Source organism: Falco cherrug, chromosome 2 (assembly GCF_023634085.1).
Source record: "Falco cherrug isolate bFalChe1 chromosome 2, bFalChe1.pri, whole genome shotgun sequence".
Classification (NCBI taxonomy): Eukaryota; Metazoa; Chordata; class Aves; order Falconiformes; family Falconidae; genus Falco; species Falco cherrug.
In genome coordinates this window covers 70,012,010-70,030,847 of record NC_073698.1, presented here as the reverse complement: position 1 = coordinate 70,030,847, position 18,838 = coordinate 70,012,010, and the positions used below count along the sequence as shown (strand labels likewise).

The 18,838-nt window shown below is 41.2% G+C and overlaps 1 protein-coding gene across 1 annotated transcript; it reads right to left on the bottom strand.

The window, feature by feature from the left end:
- Window positions 1–411: 411 nt before the first annotated feature.
- On the bottom strand, window positions 412–18,587 carry LOC129735402 (AF4/FMR2 family member 3-like). The gene is made up of 5 exons (XM_055702736.1): window positions 18,535–18,587; window positions 16,936–17,056; window positions 10,787–11,584; window positions 7,603–7,762; window positions 412–575 (listed from the first exon to the last, which is right to left on the bottom strand). Exons 1-5 carry the CDS (start codon window positions 18,585–18,587, stop codon window positions 412–414), a joined length of 1,296 nt encoding a protein of 431 aa, XP_055558711.1.
- Between the last annotated feature and the right edge of the window lie 251 nt (window positions 18,588–18,838).

Below are 18,838 nucleotides of genomic sequence, written 5' to 3'. Positions count from 1 at the left end.
GAAGTGGTAAACCATAAGTGACATAATCACTCAGGAACCATCTCCGCCTCAAGTGACCTAAATGATAGAAAGAAATACAGTGAGAAACACTAATTCAGAGTTTAGCAAGAAGCCTTTACTTATGCTCCTGTGTTACCTTCCGTTTCCAGCACAAAGTTATGGCAGAGTTTCATGTGCCGCTCCACCACATGGCAAGCTGTAGCACAAACATCAAAACACAGAACTGGAGGTTCAGCCTCTTCAGTTTTGCTCTCTGCTTTGACACCAGTTCACCCCGGCTGTGTTTGCTCTGGGCCTGTGGCCAGCTGCGAGCATGTCCAGCCTTGGTCTGGGGCCGGGATGAGGTGCACAGTCCAGGTGTGCCATCCTGTTCTCTACTCCAGCCTCCTGCATCACTTTCCAGGTGGTCCCTCAGCCCGGACCACCACCCAGTGCCTGGACTGTGGCATAGCTGCCGGCAGTACCATGGAGGAAGGCATCCCCATCCGCCTGCACTTCAGCCAACTCCTCTGTAACCAGTTTTAATATGTTCTTTTCAGGGTTATCATAAATGCTTATGAAGAGCTTTGAAACTCCTGAAGGGAAGAGATTACAGGAGTAAAAAACACAGCATTTTTTGGTTTATTGATGAGAATGCAACTGGGTATCATCAGAAACCACAAACCCCCTGAGTGGGGGAAAAAAAGCCCTGACCTGCTGTGTTTCAGAAGACATTGGCTCTGTGTAAAGGTTGTTCACAGACTTTCTGCACGTCCTATGTGAGGTTTCACCTCTTACAGCACCCACAGAAGCTACATTTAGACACAAGCCCAGCTTTGTGCATATTGCCATACTGCTCACGGGGGAAGACGAGTAATGACTTTTCCTCCCAAGACAGTGACAATATCACATCTGTGAAGAAGGTGATGGCCATCATCTGAATTTTTGTCCTTACAGGAGAGGACAAGCTTCTTTAGAAATAACTGCAATTAGTCAGGGGTGTCCTCTGGACATAGGTCTGTTCCTATCTGGGAGCAGGAACTACGTGGAAAGGGAATGGGAACAAACACACTGCAGCAAAAAAAAATAAAGTTTTGGGGCCTGCTCAGCCATCTCTAAGGTACTGAAAGATCTTGCATGCAGACTTTATCATAAATTATGACTGCTGCTTATGGTATTTTTCAAACTGTCCATCTCACATAGCACTTGGTCCTCCCATGAGGGCGAAAATTTAGACCGTGACCAACCCCTCCTTTTTGGTGGGTTTCTCAAAGCATAATTTCATTCTTTCCTCTTTAGGCTCCCACTCAATTCTTTTCTCAGACTCCTCCATTCCTATGGGGCCCAGCTCATTTTTATGTCCTCTCTATCCATGTATGTTTAACTTTTCCTGCATGTGAAACATTTACGATTTTGTGCAAGACAGACATTCATTATCTGCTTACAGTATTTTTCAAACAGCCCTTCTCACATTGCACTTGGCCCTCCATGCCATGCCTTTTTTTCTAGACAGCACACTTCTGCTCTGGACTGCTACTTCCATGAAATCAGAAATTAACCAGCTAATTTTTTTTCTTGTATCAGATGTCCCTGAGATTGTAACTAAAATTGGAGAAGGCCTCTTAGAAAAGAATGCGTAACTGTCAAATCATGGCCATTCTATATACTTGGTATTCATATTGGTTTTGACCACATTTGTAATCAACAATCTCGCAGCTGTCTTCCCCTTTTCTACTTCAGGACTAGAAGTTGTAGCAGTCACATAAAGCTGTACCTGCCTCTGCACCTGAATGCAGTTGTACGGCTAGCTTTAAGTAAATGCAAAATTTGATTAACAATAGATTATGCTGCTGGTATTTGAATACTAATAATCTCCAGCACGTGCAAGAAAATAACCCCATCATCTTCAACATCTCATTTCAAAATAGTTACAAAGCAGAGTGTTTTAAATTCCATCTCTCCTTAAACATATGTTAGTGATAGGAATTCACAAGAAATACTCTTGGTTTTCTTCTCTTTTTAGCTACATAATCTTCCTTTACAGTCATTTGCAGTAAATGCAGAGGAATAGGAATAGCAGGGTTTGGTTCTGAGACAGAATGCTGGATCTCAGTATTCCTGACCCAGTAGCTCAGTGGCCTGAATATTTTTTGTGTATTTACCTTCTGAACAAAACGTGGTGCAAAGCCACCTCACACCGAGACTCCATCCCTCAGAGAAACATGCTGGTGGGGAAGGAAGAGAGTAGGGGCACGTATGAGGGAATTCAGGAAGGGAATGCTTATCCTAAACCATGTAAGAAGCAACCTCAGCCTTTCTGGCATGCTAGTTTTAACTCATGAAGTAGAAAGGTACCATATTTCAGAACATGTGATTGTTATATATAAAATACAATTAAGAGATTTTAAACTACATGAATATGTAATGTACATATTTCTTTACAGATGCATTTTTCTCCAGACAGGCCGGTGCCTGCTTTAATTTGGAAGCTATCCATTTTCATACAAAGTTAACCAAGAGTGACAGGAAACCAGACGCCTACGTTATTTATCTTTTCTGAACTTAAAAAAAAAAAAAAAAGCAGCCTTCTGTTAATTACTTTTCTAGGAAGCTATTTTGTGATACCACAGGGATAGATCTTCCATATTCAGAAGTGCTACGGAAATGACAACTTTATGACATGCAGGGTGAATAAAGTATGTTACATGCAGATATTTAAGGGTATATTTGTCTTCATTTACTGTAAGTGAATATGTGACCAACAATAAAGAATTTAACTGCTTCTGGCCTGGCTGGTTGCATTTACAACAATTACTGGAGGTCTGACCTCTTTAACCTTCTACATCAAGTGGCACATATACATTATTTATTTAGCTGGAATTAACAGTGATCTGTGAAGCTTGCTGTATTTTCCTTTGGTTCTCTTGCTCATCAGTCATAACTGACCCCCATGAGTATGTTCAGTGGTGACAGTTCCATGTCACTCTGATTTATGAAAGATCAGGGCAACTACAGAACAAAGCAGTAAAATATTTTTCATGGCTATTTAAAATTTTTTTTTTACAAAAATCCTAAACCACCTTTACACCCTACATGATCCCCTGTAGATTGCTGTGTAAACAAAGAGTAGACAGAAATGCTGTACCCATGCTATAATTACTGGAAAGGAGAATGTGAGTGGGCATTAATAACTGCTCTGCAGGAGCAACAAGGGCTTGGACTCCACACCTGACTGCACGCTGATACAGCACTCCAGTGTTGTGCCATGGAAGGTCTGAGAAGCAGAGTGCATCTAAGTATTTCACTGGTAATCTGAAATCCACAGCAAGCCCACCCTCAGTCTCTGTCTGGACCCTAACGCTTTCTAAGCACTCCTTTGTTTAAGGAACAGATGGGGAGGAGATGCTCAGCCAAAACCTGGCGCTGAGGACAGCTTCTGGTGGCTGCAGGAGCCACAGCTAGAAAAGGACCGCCTTCTCCAACTGCTGAATATCCTTACAGGCCTGGGAGCAATTCATGTTAATGGGGCCAAAGGTGGAAAAGTGATAGCCATGCCATGTATCTTCTGAGGCGCATTTCACAAGGAGGTCTATTAGACTACTTCGTTTCTGGTAGGGAGGATTTTTATTACAGGCAGTTACCATCATCATAAGCACTACAATGGATTAAAAAAATCAGACAAAATGTGCAATTAAAAACTGTTTTTTGTAGTTCTAGAAATCTTATTTCCTTCATCAATAACTTTAGTGCTTACCAAAAGGAACTAAGGAAGCAATTATACAGGGTTGTGGACATTTTTATGCATGCACTTTTGTATCAGCTCCAGAGCTGATTCATAAACCAAACCACCCACTTCTCGGTGGGGGGCAGGAGGAATATACTTTACTCACAATGAACCATATTCCTCCATCCATTTTGCTTTCCTTTTCCCAAAAGTGGTTACTTTTCCAACTTCTGAACAGATGGAAAGACCAGTTTTATCAAAGGGAAGATCTGACTTACGAGAGACCCCAATGAACTGCTCAAAATAATTTTTCAATAATTAGAAAAAAACAACGTCAGGGAAAACTTGCAAAAAGGCAGGTGCATGCATTATGGAATCCCCTTGACAATCGTAAGTTTACATCCAGTTTCAAGAGATTTTTCTGTGATGATAGTCGTGCTACCGGTGAAAAACAATGAGGAATAACAAGTGATTCATAGTAAGAAAAAAAGAATAGCACGTACCATATGGTAATCAGTCCATACAGAAGACTTGAGGCTCTATGCAAATAAATCCTTTCTTTTCAAAAACCTGTAGATAAGTTTAGCTAGTGCTTTCCACACCTCCCCCCACTGAAAAAAAAAAAAAAAAAAAAAAAAAAAAAAAGGTTGGTTATTTAATTCAAAAGGGAAAATAAACTTATTTCACTGAGGGTAGAAACAGTAAAGCTACCAAGATCTAAAAGTCAAGTAAAGGTGTCTAAACAGTGTTTTCCTTTACAGGAGCTGCCACGCAAGAATAACCGGAGACATTAGGCCCACTGTGTTCAATGGAACTGCCTGCACACGCAGTCGCTGTGTGCCTTGATGACTGCAGGACACAAGAAAGGCAGAAGCCAGTGTCACAATTTGAAAACTATACCAAAAATCCATCTTTGCACATTGTGGCCTCCGCTGTGTTTGTTAAGAATGTTTCAAACACCACTCTGTCTGTTTAACACCTCCTTCTTTGCAGTCCTAGTCTGCTGAACTCTCCTACATAAAAAGAGACAGTACGTGCAGCCCTCCCACAGACACACGCAAAGGTCCTGAATAACCCATGACTAGCAGGGATCTTCGCACCACACTGCTCTTGTTGTCCAGTTCTTCCTGTTCAATGTGGGAAAACATGCTTTATTTGTGGGGAAGGTCAGTGGTACCATTACAGGGATGAATGGAACTGTGTCATCTTGTAAATGCAGCTCGCTAACTTGTTCCCATGAACATCTGGGAAAGAGAATATCTACAACTGGCTCATACTTACAGTACTTACAGTACTCAAGTGCTGTCATTGTTAACTGGCTTCTCAAGCACTGCAGTTCTTCAATAAAGTTGATAAATGGTAGAGGAGTATAAACACACTTAATTGTGTGCTTATGTCTCCAGCCTCTTTGGGCACATCCTAGAACAGTGTCGGACAGTCTCAACCTTTTTGATAATGGATTCGATCTCTCCCTCCCTTTTTATCTAATAGCATCTTTAACTGCTCTTCTGTTCTCATTTCTGCCTTTCTAGGACAAAAATGAACACCCCAGGAAACAGAGAAGAAAAACCTGTATTCAACAGTTAGTCCTGCAACAGTTCAACAGACTCCGTCACAGCAAGGGGAAGGTGGCATCATGCTGCTGAGGAAAAGCACTTACATCTCCTCTAAACCGTTTTCCTTCTTCATGAGATGCTGTCTCCTCTCCACTCTCCTGTTGTCAAATGAGATGTAGCTCCACTTCTTTTTTCAGACCTGAACTTCCACCTTCAATTTTAAACTGGAGTGGAACTATTTATTACACATTCCATGCACCAAAGCTCTCCTTAAAAGAGTCTGGTTTTGAACAAATTACTGACATTAAGTCCACATTTGGGAGGGTTTTTTCAGAGGGAAGGAAGAAGGGGAGGAAAGAGTTGTGCGGGTTTTTTGCTTTCCATTAATATGTGGGGATAGAACTGATAGGCGAAAAAAAGATTGCAGATTTAAAGAACACTTTTAGCGCGTGTGCCAGATGCTGATAGCTATATATAGCCACTTGAATGAGAATGACTGCAGAAAGTGTCTTATCCAGGCAAACAGGAATTTGCCTGAGTAAGATCGGAGCAGGGGGGGGAAAAAGTCTTCAACATTTAATCTATTGTGCATTACTTCTGCTGCAGAAGAAGTTGTGTAAGTACTCCGTGAAGTGGAATAAGAACATGTCCTCACGATGACCTTATCTACATTTCACATAAATGTGCTCCCAAATCTAACAGAATGAAATCTCTCCTTTTTACCCTTAGACTTCTAGTCATTCTTGAATACAACTGCTATTTCCTTGCTCCATAACCCTTAAAGAAGTAAGCAAAGGACAATAGATAAAGGCTTCTTCAATGTAATAAAAAAGCAGCATGCAGCCTATAAGATCAAAATCAAAAACAGAACTGAGATATAAAGAACATGATTTGCCATCTTAGGTTTTTCTCATTGTCTCACTCAACAAAACTTTAGAAAAGAGAGGCATTTGATTTTCCTGCCTCTTTTCCTCTATACCCTAGTATCAAATTTCTTTTTCCTTCTGTCCAATACAGTGGATTTTTACTTACACTAATATAATTTCTAAGTAGTTCAAAATGTGAAATAGCAATACTTGAGATGACGAGCTATCATTTCTACAGAGCAGTATGATAATCTTGGAAAGACCAGAAGGTTGGGTATGGATTCTAATTAATACTGATGAACCTGGCTCCTACAGATTAAATTCCCAAATGAGTAACTGCTACCTTTCCATACACAGGTCTATCCAAGTTATTCTCATTAAAACAATTAAAAAAAAATATAAGCTTCAGTCTGTGTCAAGATATTGAAGGCTTTCCAAAACTGATTAAAAATATTAAATGAGGTATTGAACTACATTAAAAATCAACCTTTTTCATGTATTGAAAAGTAATGGTCTATAATTTCTATTCAAGTGATTTTATTTCCAGTGAATAATAATAGTACTGCAGCCAACTTTGTGCCCTGTTTCTCTGAAAACCTCAAGGGATGTACAGAAGAGGATTTTGCATCCTGCTGAAGACACACACACTTTGCTTGAAATTGCTTCTTATTCCTCAGTTCTTATAGGGAGGCTTAACTTTGTTTCATTTTGTGTTTATTTTTCCACTGATGGTTCCTTCAAACTGGTAAACACAAATGAAAGTGCATAGTTATTAGATATACTGATAGATTGTGGGAAGTACTATAAGCTAAATGCAAGTGCATGGGAACAGAGGACTTGAATGCATTAGTAAGTGGACTTGCAAATCAGGAGATTTATAACAATATATTCTTGTTTCCTGGTTTTCTCTGGGGAACTTTAAGTTGCCTATAGTCATGTGATGTTCAAAATAAAACTGAAACGTCACACAGAAATGCTTATCATTTCGTTTGCCCCAGCTCTGCAGGAGCTGGGGAAATGGTCATTTCTCACCATCCACTTCTCTGCTTGGCCAGGCTAGGCAGCCTCTTCCCTGCCTCCTGCCCTTCAGTTTTCCTTCCTTTGAGTCTCATGTTTTAGCTCACACCTACAACCTGCACTCACATCTTGCTTCCCCTGTTAGCATCTTTTTCCTTCACAGCCTCCTGCTGTTCAGTCAAGCAGCTGTAGAACTTGCCTAGGCCAAACTGGAAAGTATAGGCTTTGGATGATGGTATTGCTATGAACACATTTTAAGAGCTGAAAGTAGAAAAAAAACGTGCAATGACAAAATTAAGCCTGCAGGCAGAAAGCAAAGGCCATAAAAGTGGTCCAGAGGGTGGTGAACAGTGGCACAAAGTCCTGCTGGAGGCCTGCTGTTTTGATCAAACAGCACAGGAGACTTCAGATTATGCAAAACAGCCAGTAATTTCACTGTGAATTTACAACAGTGGTGTACCCCCACAGCCAATACTGGGGCCAAAACTGTTTAATGTCTTCATTAATGACCTGGATGATGAGCAGAGTGCATCCTCAGCAGGTCTGGAGATGATACAAAACTGGGAAGAGTGGCTGATACCCCAGAGGGTCGCGCCAACATCCAGAGGGACCTCAACAGGCTGGAGAAATGGGGCAACAGGAACCACAAGAAGTTCAACAAGGGGAAATGTACACTTCTGAATAGGGGATGGAATAAGCCTAGCACTAGTACAGGCTGGGGATGACTGGCTGGGCATGAGCTCTTCAAGGAAGGACCTGGGGGTCCTGGTGGACAACAAGCTGAGCATGAGTCAGCAACCCCTCACGGTGCTTCCTACAGCAACCCCCAGAGCACACTAACTGCCCTACCTAGCCTATCTCAGCCACACATCTTTTATCTTAGCAGACATAAAGCTCCATTCCACCACCTGCACTCCAGATACCCTATCCCCAAGCTCTCTGCCCCTCTCCTGTTTCCCATACTCTCCTGGCTGCTCTTAGGCAACTTTCTGCCAGTCTCATTTCTGTTTCCATATAGCTCCCCACACACTGTTGTAGCCTACTTGTCAGCCTGTTTTCCCTCACGACCATCCTACATGGCATCTCTACTTCTCCCATGGCCACTAGGGAATAAAAGGTCTTTCCTGGCCATCACCTTTACAGCCCCCCCCGAACAATAGACATCTAATTTTGCCTGCAGATGGTCACAGGACCATGACAGCTTTTGTGCTGAGAGCAGCTTAGAACTTCTGTCCTTAATAGGGGACAGTGAACATTTGATACAAAGGATAAGTTTTGTGAGTTTGAAAGTAGAAATTTAAAAAAGCATGGAAATTCTTACAAAACTGTACTAGAAGATGTATGATACAAATAAAAAGAATGGAAAAGCATTTTGAAATAAAAAGAAGTATGAAAATCAAAGGGAGAATGGATTGGGCAACACTGACTGAAAAAACTTTCAGTCTTGGTCAATATTTCTCCCTGTAGCAATACCAGTGGGTAACCAATTTCATCTTGTGCCACTTGGGATGGAAAATGTTAGAACAAAGGAAATGTCAGGATAAAAGAAAAAATGCTGGGTACTTTTATCACCAGGACTCTCAGCCCTCCAACATGAGATCTAAACACTGTCTTTCGTTAGCTGCAGTTTCAAACCCCAACACCTATAGTACCTACTATTTTTATTCTAACTTGTCCATCATTTTTTATAATCACTTGGTTCTTTTTTAATCTACCAGATAATGTTTTTTGCCACTGTCCTTCTACTTCAGTTATATGTTTATATTGTGTTATCAAATACTGTTTCATTAATTCTGCATCCCATAAAATCTGTAAGAAGATGGCGAGGACTTTAGTAGCTACCCTGCAGTCTACTCTTCCCTACTGTAGCTTATGTCACTATCAGTATCTAAGCAAGTTAAAGCAATCTCAAATACGTCCAAATGTCTAGAAACTGTAGTATAAATTTACCCTTACACATTGGTGTGGATTACATATAACAAAATGAAAGCTTTCTTTCCTGAGGTAAGCAAATTTGGAATGCAAATGGTAAATCCTGAATTTCAGACAAACAAATGATTGCCTATCAAAACTCCTTTCCAAACTAGTCCTTAGAGTATTGCATACATCTGAAGGGGGAAAATTTGAAAGATCCAGACAATTGCTACAGGCATCTTCAGTTCTAACAATACTTCCCACTTGCAGACAGAAGCACAAGTCTGAAAGAGGTAATAACAGCTAAATGGATATTAGTATCTGCCACTACCTGATCTATCTGCACAATTACAGCAGTTTGTGAATGCTAAATTTGCGTATCGAATCTGGCTTACGAGCCTAAAACAACCCCTTTTCAGGAACAACATATCACCTACATGTTGTTTGGAACTGATGGAACTTTCACTTAGAGAAAAACCACGTGGGTATAATGCCTAAAAAAGCTGAGAGAAGTAATTGCTTCCAGAGAGATTTCTTTCCCAAAGTGAACCAAAGAGGGAATACAACAGTCAACTCCATTTCTGAAAAACAGGCATTAAGAGGCCAGAGAACTCCACCAAAAATTAGATTTTTCTTCTCCTTTAACAAAGCCAGAAACAAAAATGTTAAGACTAAAAACATCTCAAGACACATTACAGCTGTCAAATAAGAATAAACAATCATTGTCTCTGCTCTGAGAAAGTCACAGTGATTCAGCCAAATAGTTTAGTCCTATAAATACTATAAATTGTTTAAGTGGGAGCTCTACCAATTTGCACAAAAGGATGATGTGACCATCTTTGTATTGGCATACAGGCCTCTGAGTGCACCCCAGAAAAAAAATAAATCACCCTTTATTTTTGCCAAAACCAACCATTTCCTCTCCATCCAAAAAGATCAAACAGAAAATCACAGACTCTGTAAGTGATAAAGCAAGGTGTCCTACTGGCATAAATGGAATGTGAAATAAATGAACATAAAATAAGTCCATGCAGAAATCTTTCAAATATACTGCTGATAAGAGAAATGTTGTCTAGAAGCTTTTCAGACATGTTCTCATACTTGTAGCAAGGCTGGGTTTCTACAGAGGGTAATTCTTTAGGAAGCAAACCTCAAATTTTCTCAGAAACTGGTTTGAAACAGAAACAGACACTATGAACTAAAAGGAGAGTCTCATTGCTGTATTCTCATCTATTCCACAGATCTCATATTGTTTAAGTAATTTACTTAGACTGTGAAACTACTTCGACATCATTGAGGATGGCAGAACTACCTCTGATCACAAGCACTTCATTTAATCATTGCCAAAGACAAAGAAGTCAATGAAATATGAACAGTTAGAAGTAATACACCTGCCTAGGAAAAGAAAAAAACCCAAACCACCAGACTTTCTATGTGGACACTCAGGGAAAAAAGTCCATGACTTAATATACACTACTAGAAAATGTGCCATTGTAAGAACCGTTACCATTGGGAAGACAGTGAGTATTTCACCATTGGGATATCTCTACATTACTGCGAGGCTGCTGTTTATAATATACCATGTCAATATTTAAAAAAAAAAAAAATCAACATGCAAACTAATATGTTAAAAATGTGTGAAGAGACAGGTGCAGTTTGCAGTCCTAAAGCAACATCCATCCATCCATCCATCTAAGGGCGCATGTCATAAAAAGCATAAAACCACTTACCTCTTCTTGCTTAGGAATGCTGAACTTGGCTATCTTTGACTTGGTCCTGGACGAATCAGGCTTATTAGAAGGCACTCCCCTATATGACTTGGTTGTCTCTGCTGGTAGCTTCAGCTTTGGAGACTCATCAGGAGCCTGGTCTTGACCGTCCATTGGCCTTACATAAGCTGTTGGTTTCTGCTGAACCAGGCTGGGCTTCGAAGCAAGCGAGGGTGGGAAGTTTTGAACGCAGTGCCCGCCACCATGCTTTGCCGGCCTCTCTTGTGCTTGAGCTCCTCCTTCCGAGCTACAGTTGAGCTTTGCTGGCTGCTGCACTCTGTTGACATTGTCTCCTAGTGTGGCTCTCAGCGAGCTTTGCTGGGCAGTATTGGAGGAGGAAGAGGTGGGACTCGATGCATAGCGTTTTAGTTTCTCCAGACTGGATTTCTGGTTCACCAGTTTGAAGTCACCCTTGTGTGACTCCAGCGACCGGTGCCCATGCTTGCTTGCTCTCTGCTGGCCATCTGAAGTGGCATTGTGCCCCGCCTTCTGCCAACCCATCGTGGTGCTTTTGCTCTGCTGGGCAGATAGGGCTGCTGGTGTGGAAGAAGTAGTGCTTGAAATGGGAGGAGGAGGCGGTGGTCTGGAGTCTGCAATAAGATGTTCATCGGGCTTGGGGAGAGACGTCTGAGGAACCCCAGGTTTTGGAACCCCAACAAGGTGACTCTGGTTTGATCGGTCAGTTAACAAGTCTTTCATTTCATCATAGTTGCCCAGGGTGTTCTGGATGCGATTCGAGAGCTCATCCCCCTTATTAGTCTGCAAAACAAAAATTGAATGTCCTGCAAAGTCAACCTAAGGAAACTAAAATTCCCTGCATGCTTCTGCTGAAATCCTTACTGAAGTAGCACATATAGCAGCAGTGTTGAGGGATGAAATCGAAAATCTTTATTGTCTCTGAAGACACTTGTCAACATCTTAAATCTACCCTGAACTGGAAAAGCTATAAAGGGCCTTAGAGTATATAAAAAAAGAAATCTATCACTGATATCATGCTGTAGTTAAAGTATATTACCTGGAAACTAGAAAATTTATTATTGCAACTACACAGAATGGTTTGGATTAAATCTGACCATGATAAAACTTTTCCTATACCCACTGCAAGCTCTTCTTCAGCCATGAATGAAAACACTGCATTCCCAATTTCCTTCTCTCCTGCCTAAGCTTTCACATGGCATCTGGGAAGCCACACAACATCCAGGGTAAACACTGGACGAACTCGCCAGTCTAAGGCAACCAAACAGTGAGGTGACTGGAAAACATCTCGTGGGACAATGGGAAAACTACAGATGATAATGTCCCTTCTTTGAAAATACTGACAGGATGCTCACTTTCTTTTTTTTTTTTTTTTTTTAAAAAAAAAAAAAAAAAGTGAACAGAACCCCCCAAATTGTTCACATTGCTCAGTGCTTGCTGTGTGGAGTAGGGGGAGAACAGCCACCCTCCCTCCCCTTTAAGATTAATCATTGTCTTTAAAAATCATCCATTTTCTTCCTGACTGAAAAGGCAGAAGCTCCACAAAGAAATAAACAAGCAAATAAAATGTACTGGAAAATATTGAAAACTCTTGCTTTAAAAAGCCACTGTAAGCAAAAGGGTGTATAATTAGCATTTATGCATCAGAGGTTTTTTCTGAACCCTGCCAAGATTCAGGCATGTGATGTCCTTTGCTTTACATTTTCAGAGGAAGACAGTAATGAGCCAAGGTGTTCTCCTTTCTCACTTCCAGCATGGGGTCTGGGTGGGAAAGCTCCCATTGGCTTCAGAAGGCAAAGCTTTCCTCTCAAGACTCTCTGTTTCAGAGGAAAACAGAAAGAAGGAGAAAGAAGGGAGTAAAGGGGGTGGGGAAGACCCTCTTAAAGTTACATAAAAATTATGAAAGATGTAGCAGCAACTTCAGTTACTCTGGAAAATTGGGGGTATTTTTGTTTTTAAGCCTTCAAATAAAATTGAGTCACTCTAACAAAAATGTAAGGGAAACTCCCCCAGTTCAGAATCTTTTTTTAGGGTTTCCTATTAAAAAACCTGAATCCAAGCAAAAATGCTCTGTAAATGAGTGCAGTGATTGCTACATGCAAACTTTCAGTGGAAGCATTCCCAAGTCAGACAGTAGAAGCAGTCCTGTCTTGCTTGAAACTCATCCCTTCAAATTTCAAGGACGCTACCTTGTAACTACATAAAATACATTACAGCTAGCTTTCCAATATGCATTTGTTACAATGCTAACAGGGCTGGATATATCAATAACATATAATGAAGGGAACTGGGAAGGGAAAATCTCAAAAGTGTTGCATCCAAAACATTGCTTTGCAAACTTGGAATAATACGGCTCTGGCACTACAGCCTGATCTCTCTGCGTATGCAGCTGTTGTTGTCACAAGGACAATAACCTGCTATGAAAAGAAATATGAAGCATTAAGTCATATTTAATTAAGTGACTTAAAAAAAGGGTGTTCCTTTACTTCACAGGAATCACACTGATGTCCTAAAGAACAGGAAACTATTTATGAGGCTTCAAAAGTAGGAAGCATCACATACATCTGAATAGAAAAAACTTTGGAGATATACTCATGTATCTCCTGGGGTCAGTTAAATGGCTTCTGCACTTGGGCATCTCCTTGACCAGCAGAATTATTTTCCAGAAGGCATAGAAATTTTTCCTTTTACCCAGTGGATCTCATCTATGCTTCCAGTGGATCCTTCACTTCATGTAGATACCTTGCAGAGATACATTTTTCCAGCTTCCCTCTATGGTGGGAGATCTGCCTTTGGGCTTGCACCCAGTCTGATTCAGCCAGCCTGTATGTGAGGTTTCGTTCCCTGCCAGAAGCACAGTGACAAGGACCACCAAATGGAACAGGGCCCCTGACACCCACAAGTCCTCTCCGGCACAGAGAGCTTGTGGAGCAGCTCTCCACCTGGCTGCCTCTAGGTCCATGAACGTAAGAGAATTTACGTGCAAGTTATGTCCCTAGGAAGTCCAGTCTAGAAGGTCCATTCTTTCTGATGGCTGCTATTTGGATGAGAAGGAAATAAAAGCCTAATTGCAGATTATCTGTAGACTATCACTAGTCCAGAAAAGTCAGCAGACTGTCTTCTGTATGGATGTGATGTGAAGGTCTCACAGAGACGCTTCATACTGAGACAGCCCAGATAAACACCAGAATAATTGCAGCAAACCGATCTAATGCTGGTACCATGGCACATGCAGACAACTGGTTGGTGTTGTTTATTCTTTCTGGATACACTGGGGACAACCTGAGGTAAGAAGATTTTGTCTTGAGCTGATCTCATCCAGGAGAGTTCACATACATCCTCTTGGGAACAAGATGGGATCTAAGGTAACTTGTTATGAGCTTTAGATGTAAGAGTTTGCCCTATTATTTTCTTGGAAATATTGTTGGCCTTATTTAACCATTCACAAAGGGAAAACATGATCACAAAATAAGTAGGAAAAGCATCCTGTGCAAAAGTTTCTAACTTGCAGTGCTGTGATATTCTTCTGCAACGAAAGATGAATCCATGCATTTGAAGACCAAGATCCAACACTTCTAAAAATAAATCTGATGGTCGCATGGAAGGCCACCAGAATTTTTTTCTTCATTAAAAATACTGATATGGTTAATGAGGCAAGGTATTCTGTTCAGGAAATATCCAGAATGAATTTCCTACTTTTTCACGCCCTGTAAAAGACATTTTAAGTAAAAGACACTGGATTTCCTGTAATCCTTCATAAAGGGTTGCTATGGATACTTTGAACAGGATAAGGGGCAACCTGAAGAGTCAGGATTTTTCAGAAAATCTGATGTTACAGGAGTAGTGATACATGTCAAGGTGAGAGAGGACATAAGATTTAAGAGATTTCCAGCCTGCCTTTGATTTTCAGATATGGCCTTCTGAATGGCAAATCCTTTGGCTTTAGCTCATGTTTCTCAAGCTGTGCCGAGGAATACTGAATTTAATCAGAGTTGCTGTTAACGTCTGCTGTAACTTCACTCTCCTCTGGAAGCATCTGAAACTTGAATATGATCTTCAAAGGCAGTAGGAGTAGGTTTCAGTTCTGCATCCACAGAAAGGTTTCCTCTTTTGCAGTTAGCCTCTCTCCACGATAAGATCAAAATGCTCAAGTCACAGCCCTGCACCCTTGCACCCCCACACTGAAGGTTCACAAATGTTTGGATGAGTTCAGACAGCCCAATAGCCCATTGCTTGTGCAGACATGACATTCAGAGTATGCCACTGCTGAAGTTTTGATGTCCAGTACTGTTAGAATGACTGGTCATCCCTAGCAGTTGTGACTGTCACACCAACAGAGCTGTGAGCCAGTTATACTGCTGTCCTGGGCTTTGCCTCCCTCCATGTCTCCTTGACAAAGCCAGCTGTAGGATGTATTTCTACAGCACCTTCTTTACATGCTTGTCTAAAATACAGACATGGTGTTCAAAGAGAAGGAGCATGGATGGAGTCATTATTCTGATCTCCCCATAGGATACCCACTCATTACCCTCCCTGCTTCTAAAGACAGCAATGATTTTCCTCCTATTAAAGTTGATGATGTTATACTGTGGTTGCGTAGGGGTGCCTTCATACATCGTAACTCAAAAACTACTGCTGCATCCATGGTACATGAAGCCTATGCCATGACACTCAGCACACTGGCACACAGGCAATAATCAAAGCGCACAAAATATTCCACCTATACCACTTTGATAAGTGATTTAAGCTTAAGTATTACCAACTTTAGGTCCCCCAGAAAAAATGGTATCGGGCACCCAGAAAAAGGACAGGCCCTTTTTGTGAGAGGTCTAGTTGATGGGGCCTACCAAACGGAAAATTACGAAGTTCCCATTGCAGCAGAGCCCTCACAAAATGCCAAGACACAGATGACAAGCTTTTCAGGCTTTTTTCCATGGATTAGCTCTTGACTGCTTTCACAGCAGACTTTTTCAAGTGGAGCCTTGAGGAGTTCAAGACATTTGCCATGGTTTCTAAATGCCTTTGTAATGAATCTGAAATTTGGGCAGCTGGAGGTCAGCTTCAAGCCAGACAGAGCTGTCCTCCATCAAAGGACATGGTTTGAAAGTGGTGGATCTTTCTTTTTTATTAGAAACAACAATCTGGAAGAACAGCAAGCAAAAAACTGAGCCTGGAGCATGGGCAGAAACACAGAAGCACAGAAGTCATGTGCAGAAGCCAAGTGTCAGGTCTCAAACAGGACACTTGGAAAGAGGCACTAAAGCACCCAACACATCAAGGACAAGTGGTGCTGCGTAGAGGGAAAGTTTTCACAACATGGTGGTGGTAACAGTAACTTGGACGTTACTGGAAGGGCATAGTAGAAAATACATGATGATGCTTTGATGCACACAGGCAAAGTCACTGGGTTAGCTGGGGGAGAGGAGCAACCCCTGTGGGATACCACACTCTGGTCCTGTTCACAAGGGCTTGGTTTGCAGACTGCAGCAAAGTGCAGAAGATCCTGCTTGACACTTCTAACGGGGAGTGGGGAGACAGTTGTGCCTCATTACAGTACTGTTACCAAGAGGAATAAAACGGGGAGCTGAGACTCATACGTTACTCCTGCCTTTGGTGAGGGTATGTCTAGCAGACAAGTTTTGTTGGCAATGCTTATAGAAAAAAACCCCACCAATCCCACCAAGATATTTCCCCGCATTAACCTTGGTCAGAGCATAATGTTTACTGCATTGCTTGACCTTCCCACACAGTTTTAACACAATTGTTTTCTTCTAACTGTGGCAAAAACAGGGCACTGTCACCTTCACCTCCTAGTTTTAATTCCATCTCAGATATTAAGATATTTCTAGCTTATTTCATTCTTGTGTGCTGCTGAACATTATAAGAAGTTTTTATATACATATATATATATACACACACCCATATATATATATATATATATACACACATACAAAATCTGATTACATATATAAAATCTGATTCTCAACGAACCATAAAAGTTCTCTGTGGATTTTGTGAGGCTAGCACTTGTGGAAGGGTCCTGAAACTGGACAATGCCTTCTACAGGCTGCATTGTTGTACTGTGGAATAAATAAATAAATAAACAAAGAACCACCCATCTGGGAAGCATCTACCTTGTACGGTTCACTGAAGAGGGAGTAACTCATGTTAAACGCGCCATCCTCCTGCTGGGTCTCCTGATTTCTTCTTTCCCATTCTTTCCTTCGCAGCACGTTTCTATCTGGCTCATAGACACTGCAGCAAAAAAGAGGAATAGCTTTTTAAGAGTTAAAAATTAGCAGGCAACATATAAACCAGCATGAATTTAAAAGTGAAGAACTCCGGTTTGCAGACAGATGGCAAAAATAAGCAAGAACATGAATCAGATGAATGCCAGTCCAAGCAGGCTGGGGAGACTCAGGTCTCTGGGAACACTAGTGCTTTCTTCACACAGAGAATAGATAATTAAATTCTTACAGAAGAATAAAAAAGAAATCACAGTGCAGGATCTAGTCTGTGCAGAAGTTATCTGCTTGAAATGTGACAAAGGCAATATATAAGTAACTTTGACAAAGACTGAAGGTACTCTTAAGGCAGATGGTAATTACAGCTATGAGTAAATAGAAATTATGAACATATTTCCACTTATGACATATCCTCTGAGTGTTGTATGAGAATGCTCCTTTTTTCACATGGATGTGTTTCTGTAGTGATTCTTTCATTAACTAGCTCCCTAAAGAGCTGTTAAAACTACATGCTGTAGTGGTTTCCACAGTTAGGCTGCTTCTTCTGATCTCTGTTAATCAGCCAAGTCGTGAAACTACTACAGAAACAATTCCTCTTTCTGATGGATTTGACACTATCACAACTTCAGAGCATGAATAAATGAATACTGGCATGATAGTGTGTGTATGGCTGGTAGTATGTAGTTGGAGAGAGAATAAAATCACTGCATTACACAACAGTATTAATTTTTAGAAATGAACTAGTTTGGCTCCAATAAGAGACATTCAGAAAAAAAATTAACTTCTTCCCTGTCCCCCAAATTCTAGCTTAATGCATGATGACATCAACCAGAGAATCCTTTCCCTGAATTTCCACAGAACGACACAGGTTTGTACGTTTCAGTCTGTCATGCTTTATTCTCCTCACAAAGGAAACCAACGTGCTAATAAGGTTTACGTGTTATTTCAGGACAATGTGATGAGTATGCTGATTGCCTATTTTGCTTAGCTCAGCTAATGCCTTTCTTCTGGCATTGTAAATCTGTAAAGCAGAAATATATATTAAAGTCATGTAAGTGCACCATGTGTTAATAAGCAAAAGGTTGTCTTGCTAACCAGCTTCCCAGTTAGCAAAACATATGTTGCATTGGCTACCCACGTGATGTTACCTAGTATGCCTCAGGCAAGGCAGTCAAAAGGCCAACAGCTATCTGATTCTAATTCAAGACTTGAGAGAGCTGAAAATACATAGGATATGTTAGACGCTATCAGTATTTAAAAACAATGCCTTAGCAGTCATCAAATGAACACAAAATTTTAGGTTTACTTGTAAATCCTGCTAACTCACACTGGACCGCACGGTACCCTTCCGATGGGTCTGAGGGCATCTGAGGGCAGATGCCAAACGCTGAGCAGTGCTCCCAGACATGGGGGTTATTGTGAAACACGGGGTTTCAGCACAGCGGGTTGGAGGCAGCTTCCAAGCACCAGTTTGTTTATTCCACTTACAGGTGCCTGAGGTTTTTTGGATTTATCCCATACTTGTCACGAGCAAGACACATTATTCACACCAACACTCTCTCTTTAGAAAGAAGTATAATGAAGAGGCACTTGAAAGGATGGAGTTTGGGGCATGGAAAATGCCTTCCTCTGGGAAGAAGGGGATAGTAAAGGCCTCCCCATGGGGTCCCTGTGAGCAGAGATCATCTGCTGCACACAGTGCTGAGACCAGAGGCAGAGCAGTTGTCATTTACAGCTACGTGAGCAATGGTCCTCAGTTACTGACTGCACCATGGTGTCTGAGCATACTTCC

Coding starts and splice junctions, on each gene's coding strand:
- LOC129735402 (XM_055702736.1), bottom strand. CDS start 18,587: ATGTGTCTTGCTCGTGACAAGTATGGGATAAATCCAAAAAACCTCAGG. Junction 7,763..10,786: donor GCATTCCTAAGCAAGAAGAG/GTAAGTGGTTTT, acceptor CCATTTCTCCAG/CCTGTTGAGGTCCCTCTGGA. Junction 576..7,602: donor CCCCAGTATTGGCTGTGGGG/GTACACCACTGT, acceptor TCTTCCCTTCAG/GAGTTTCAAAGCTCTTCATA.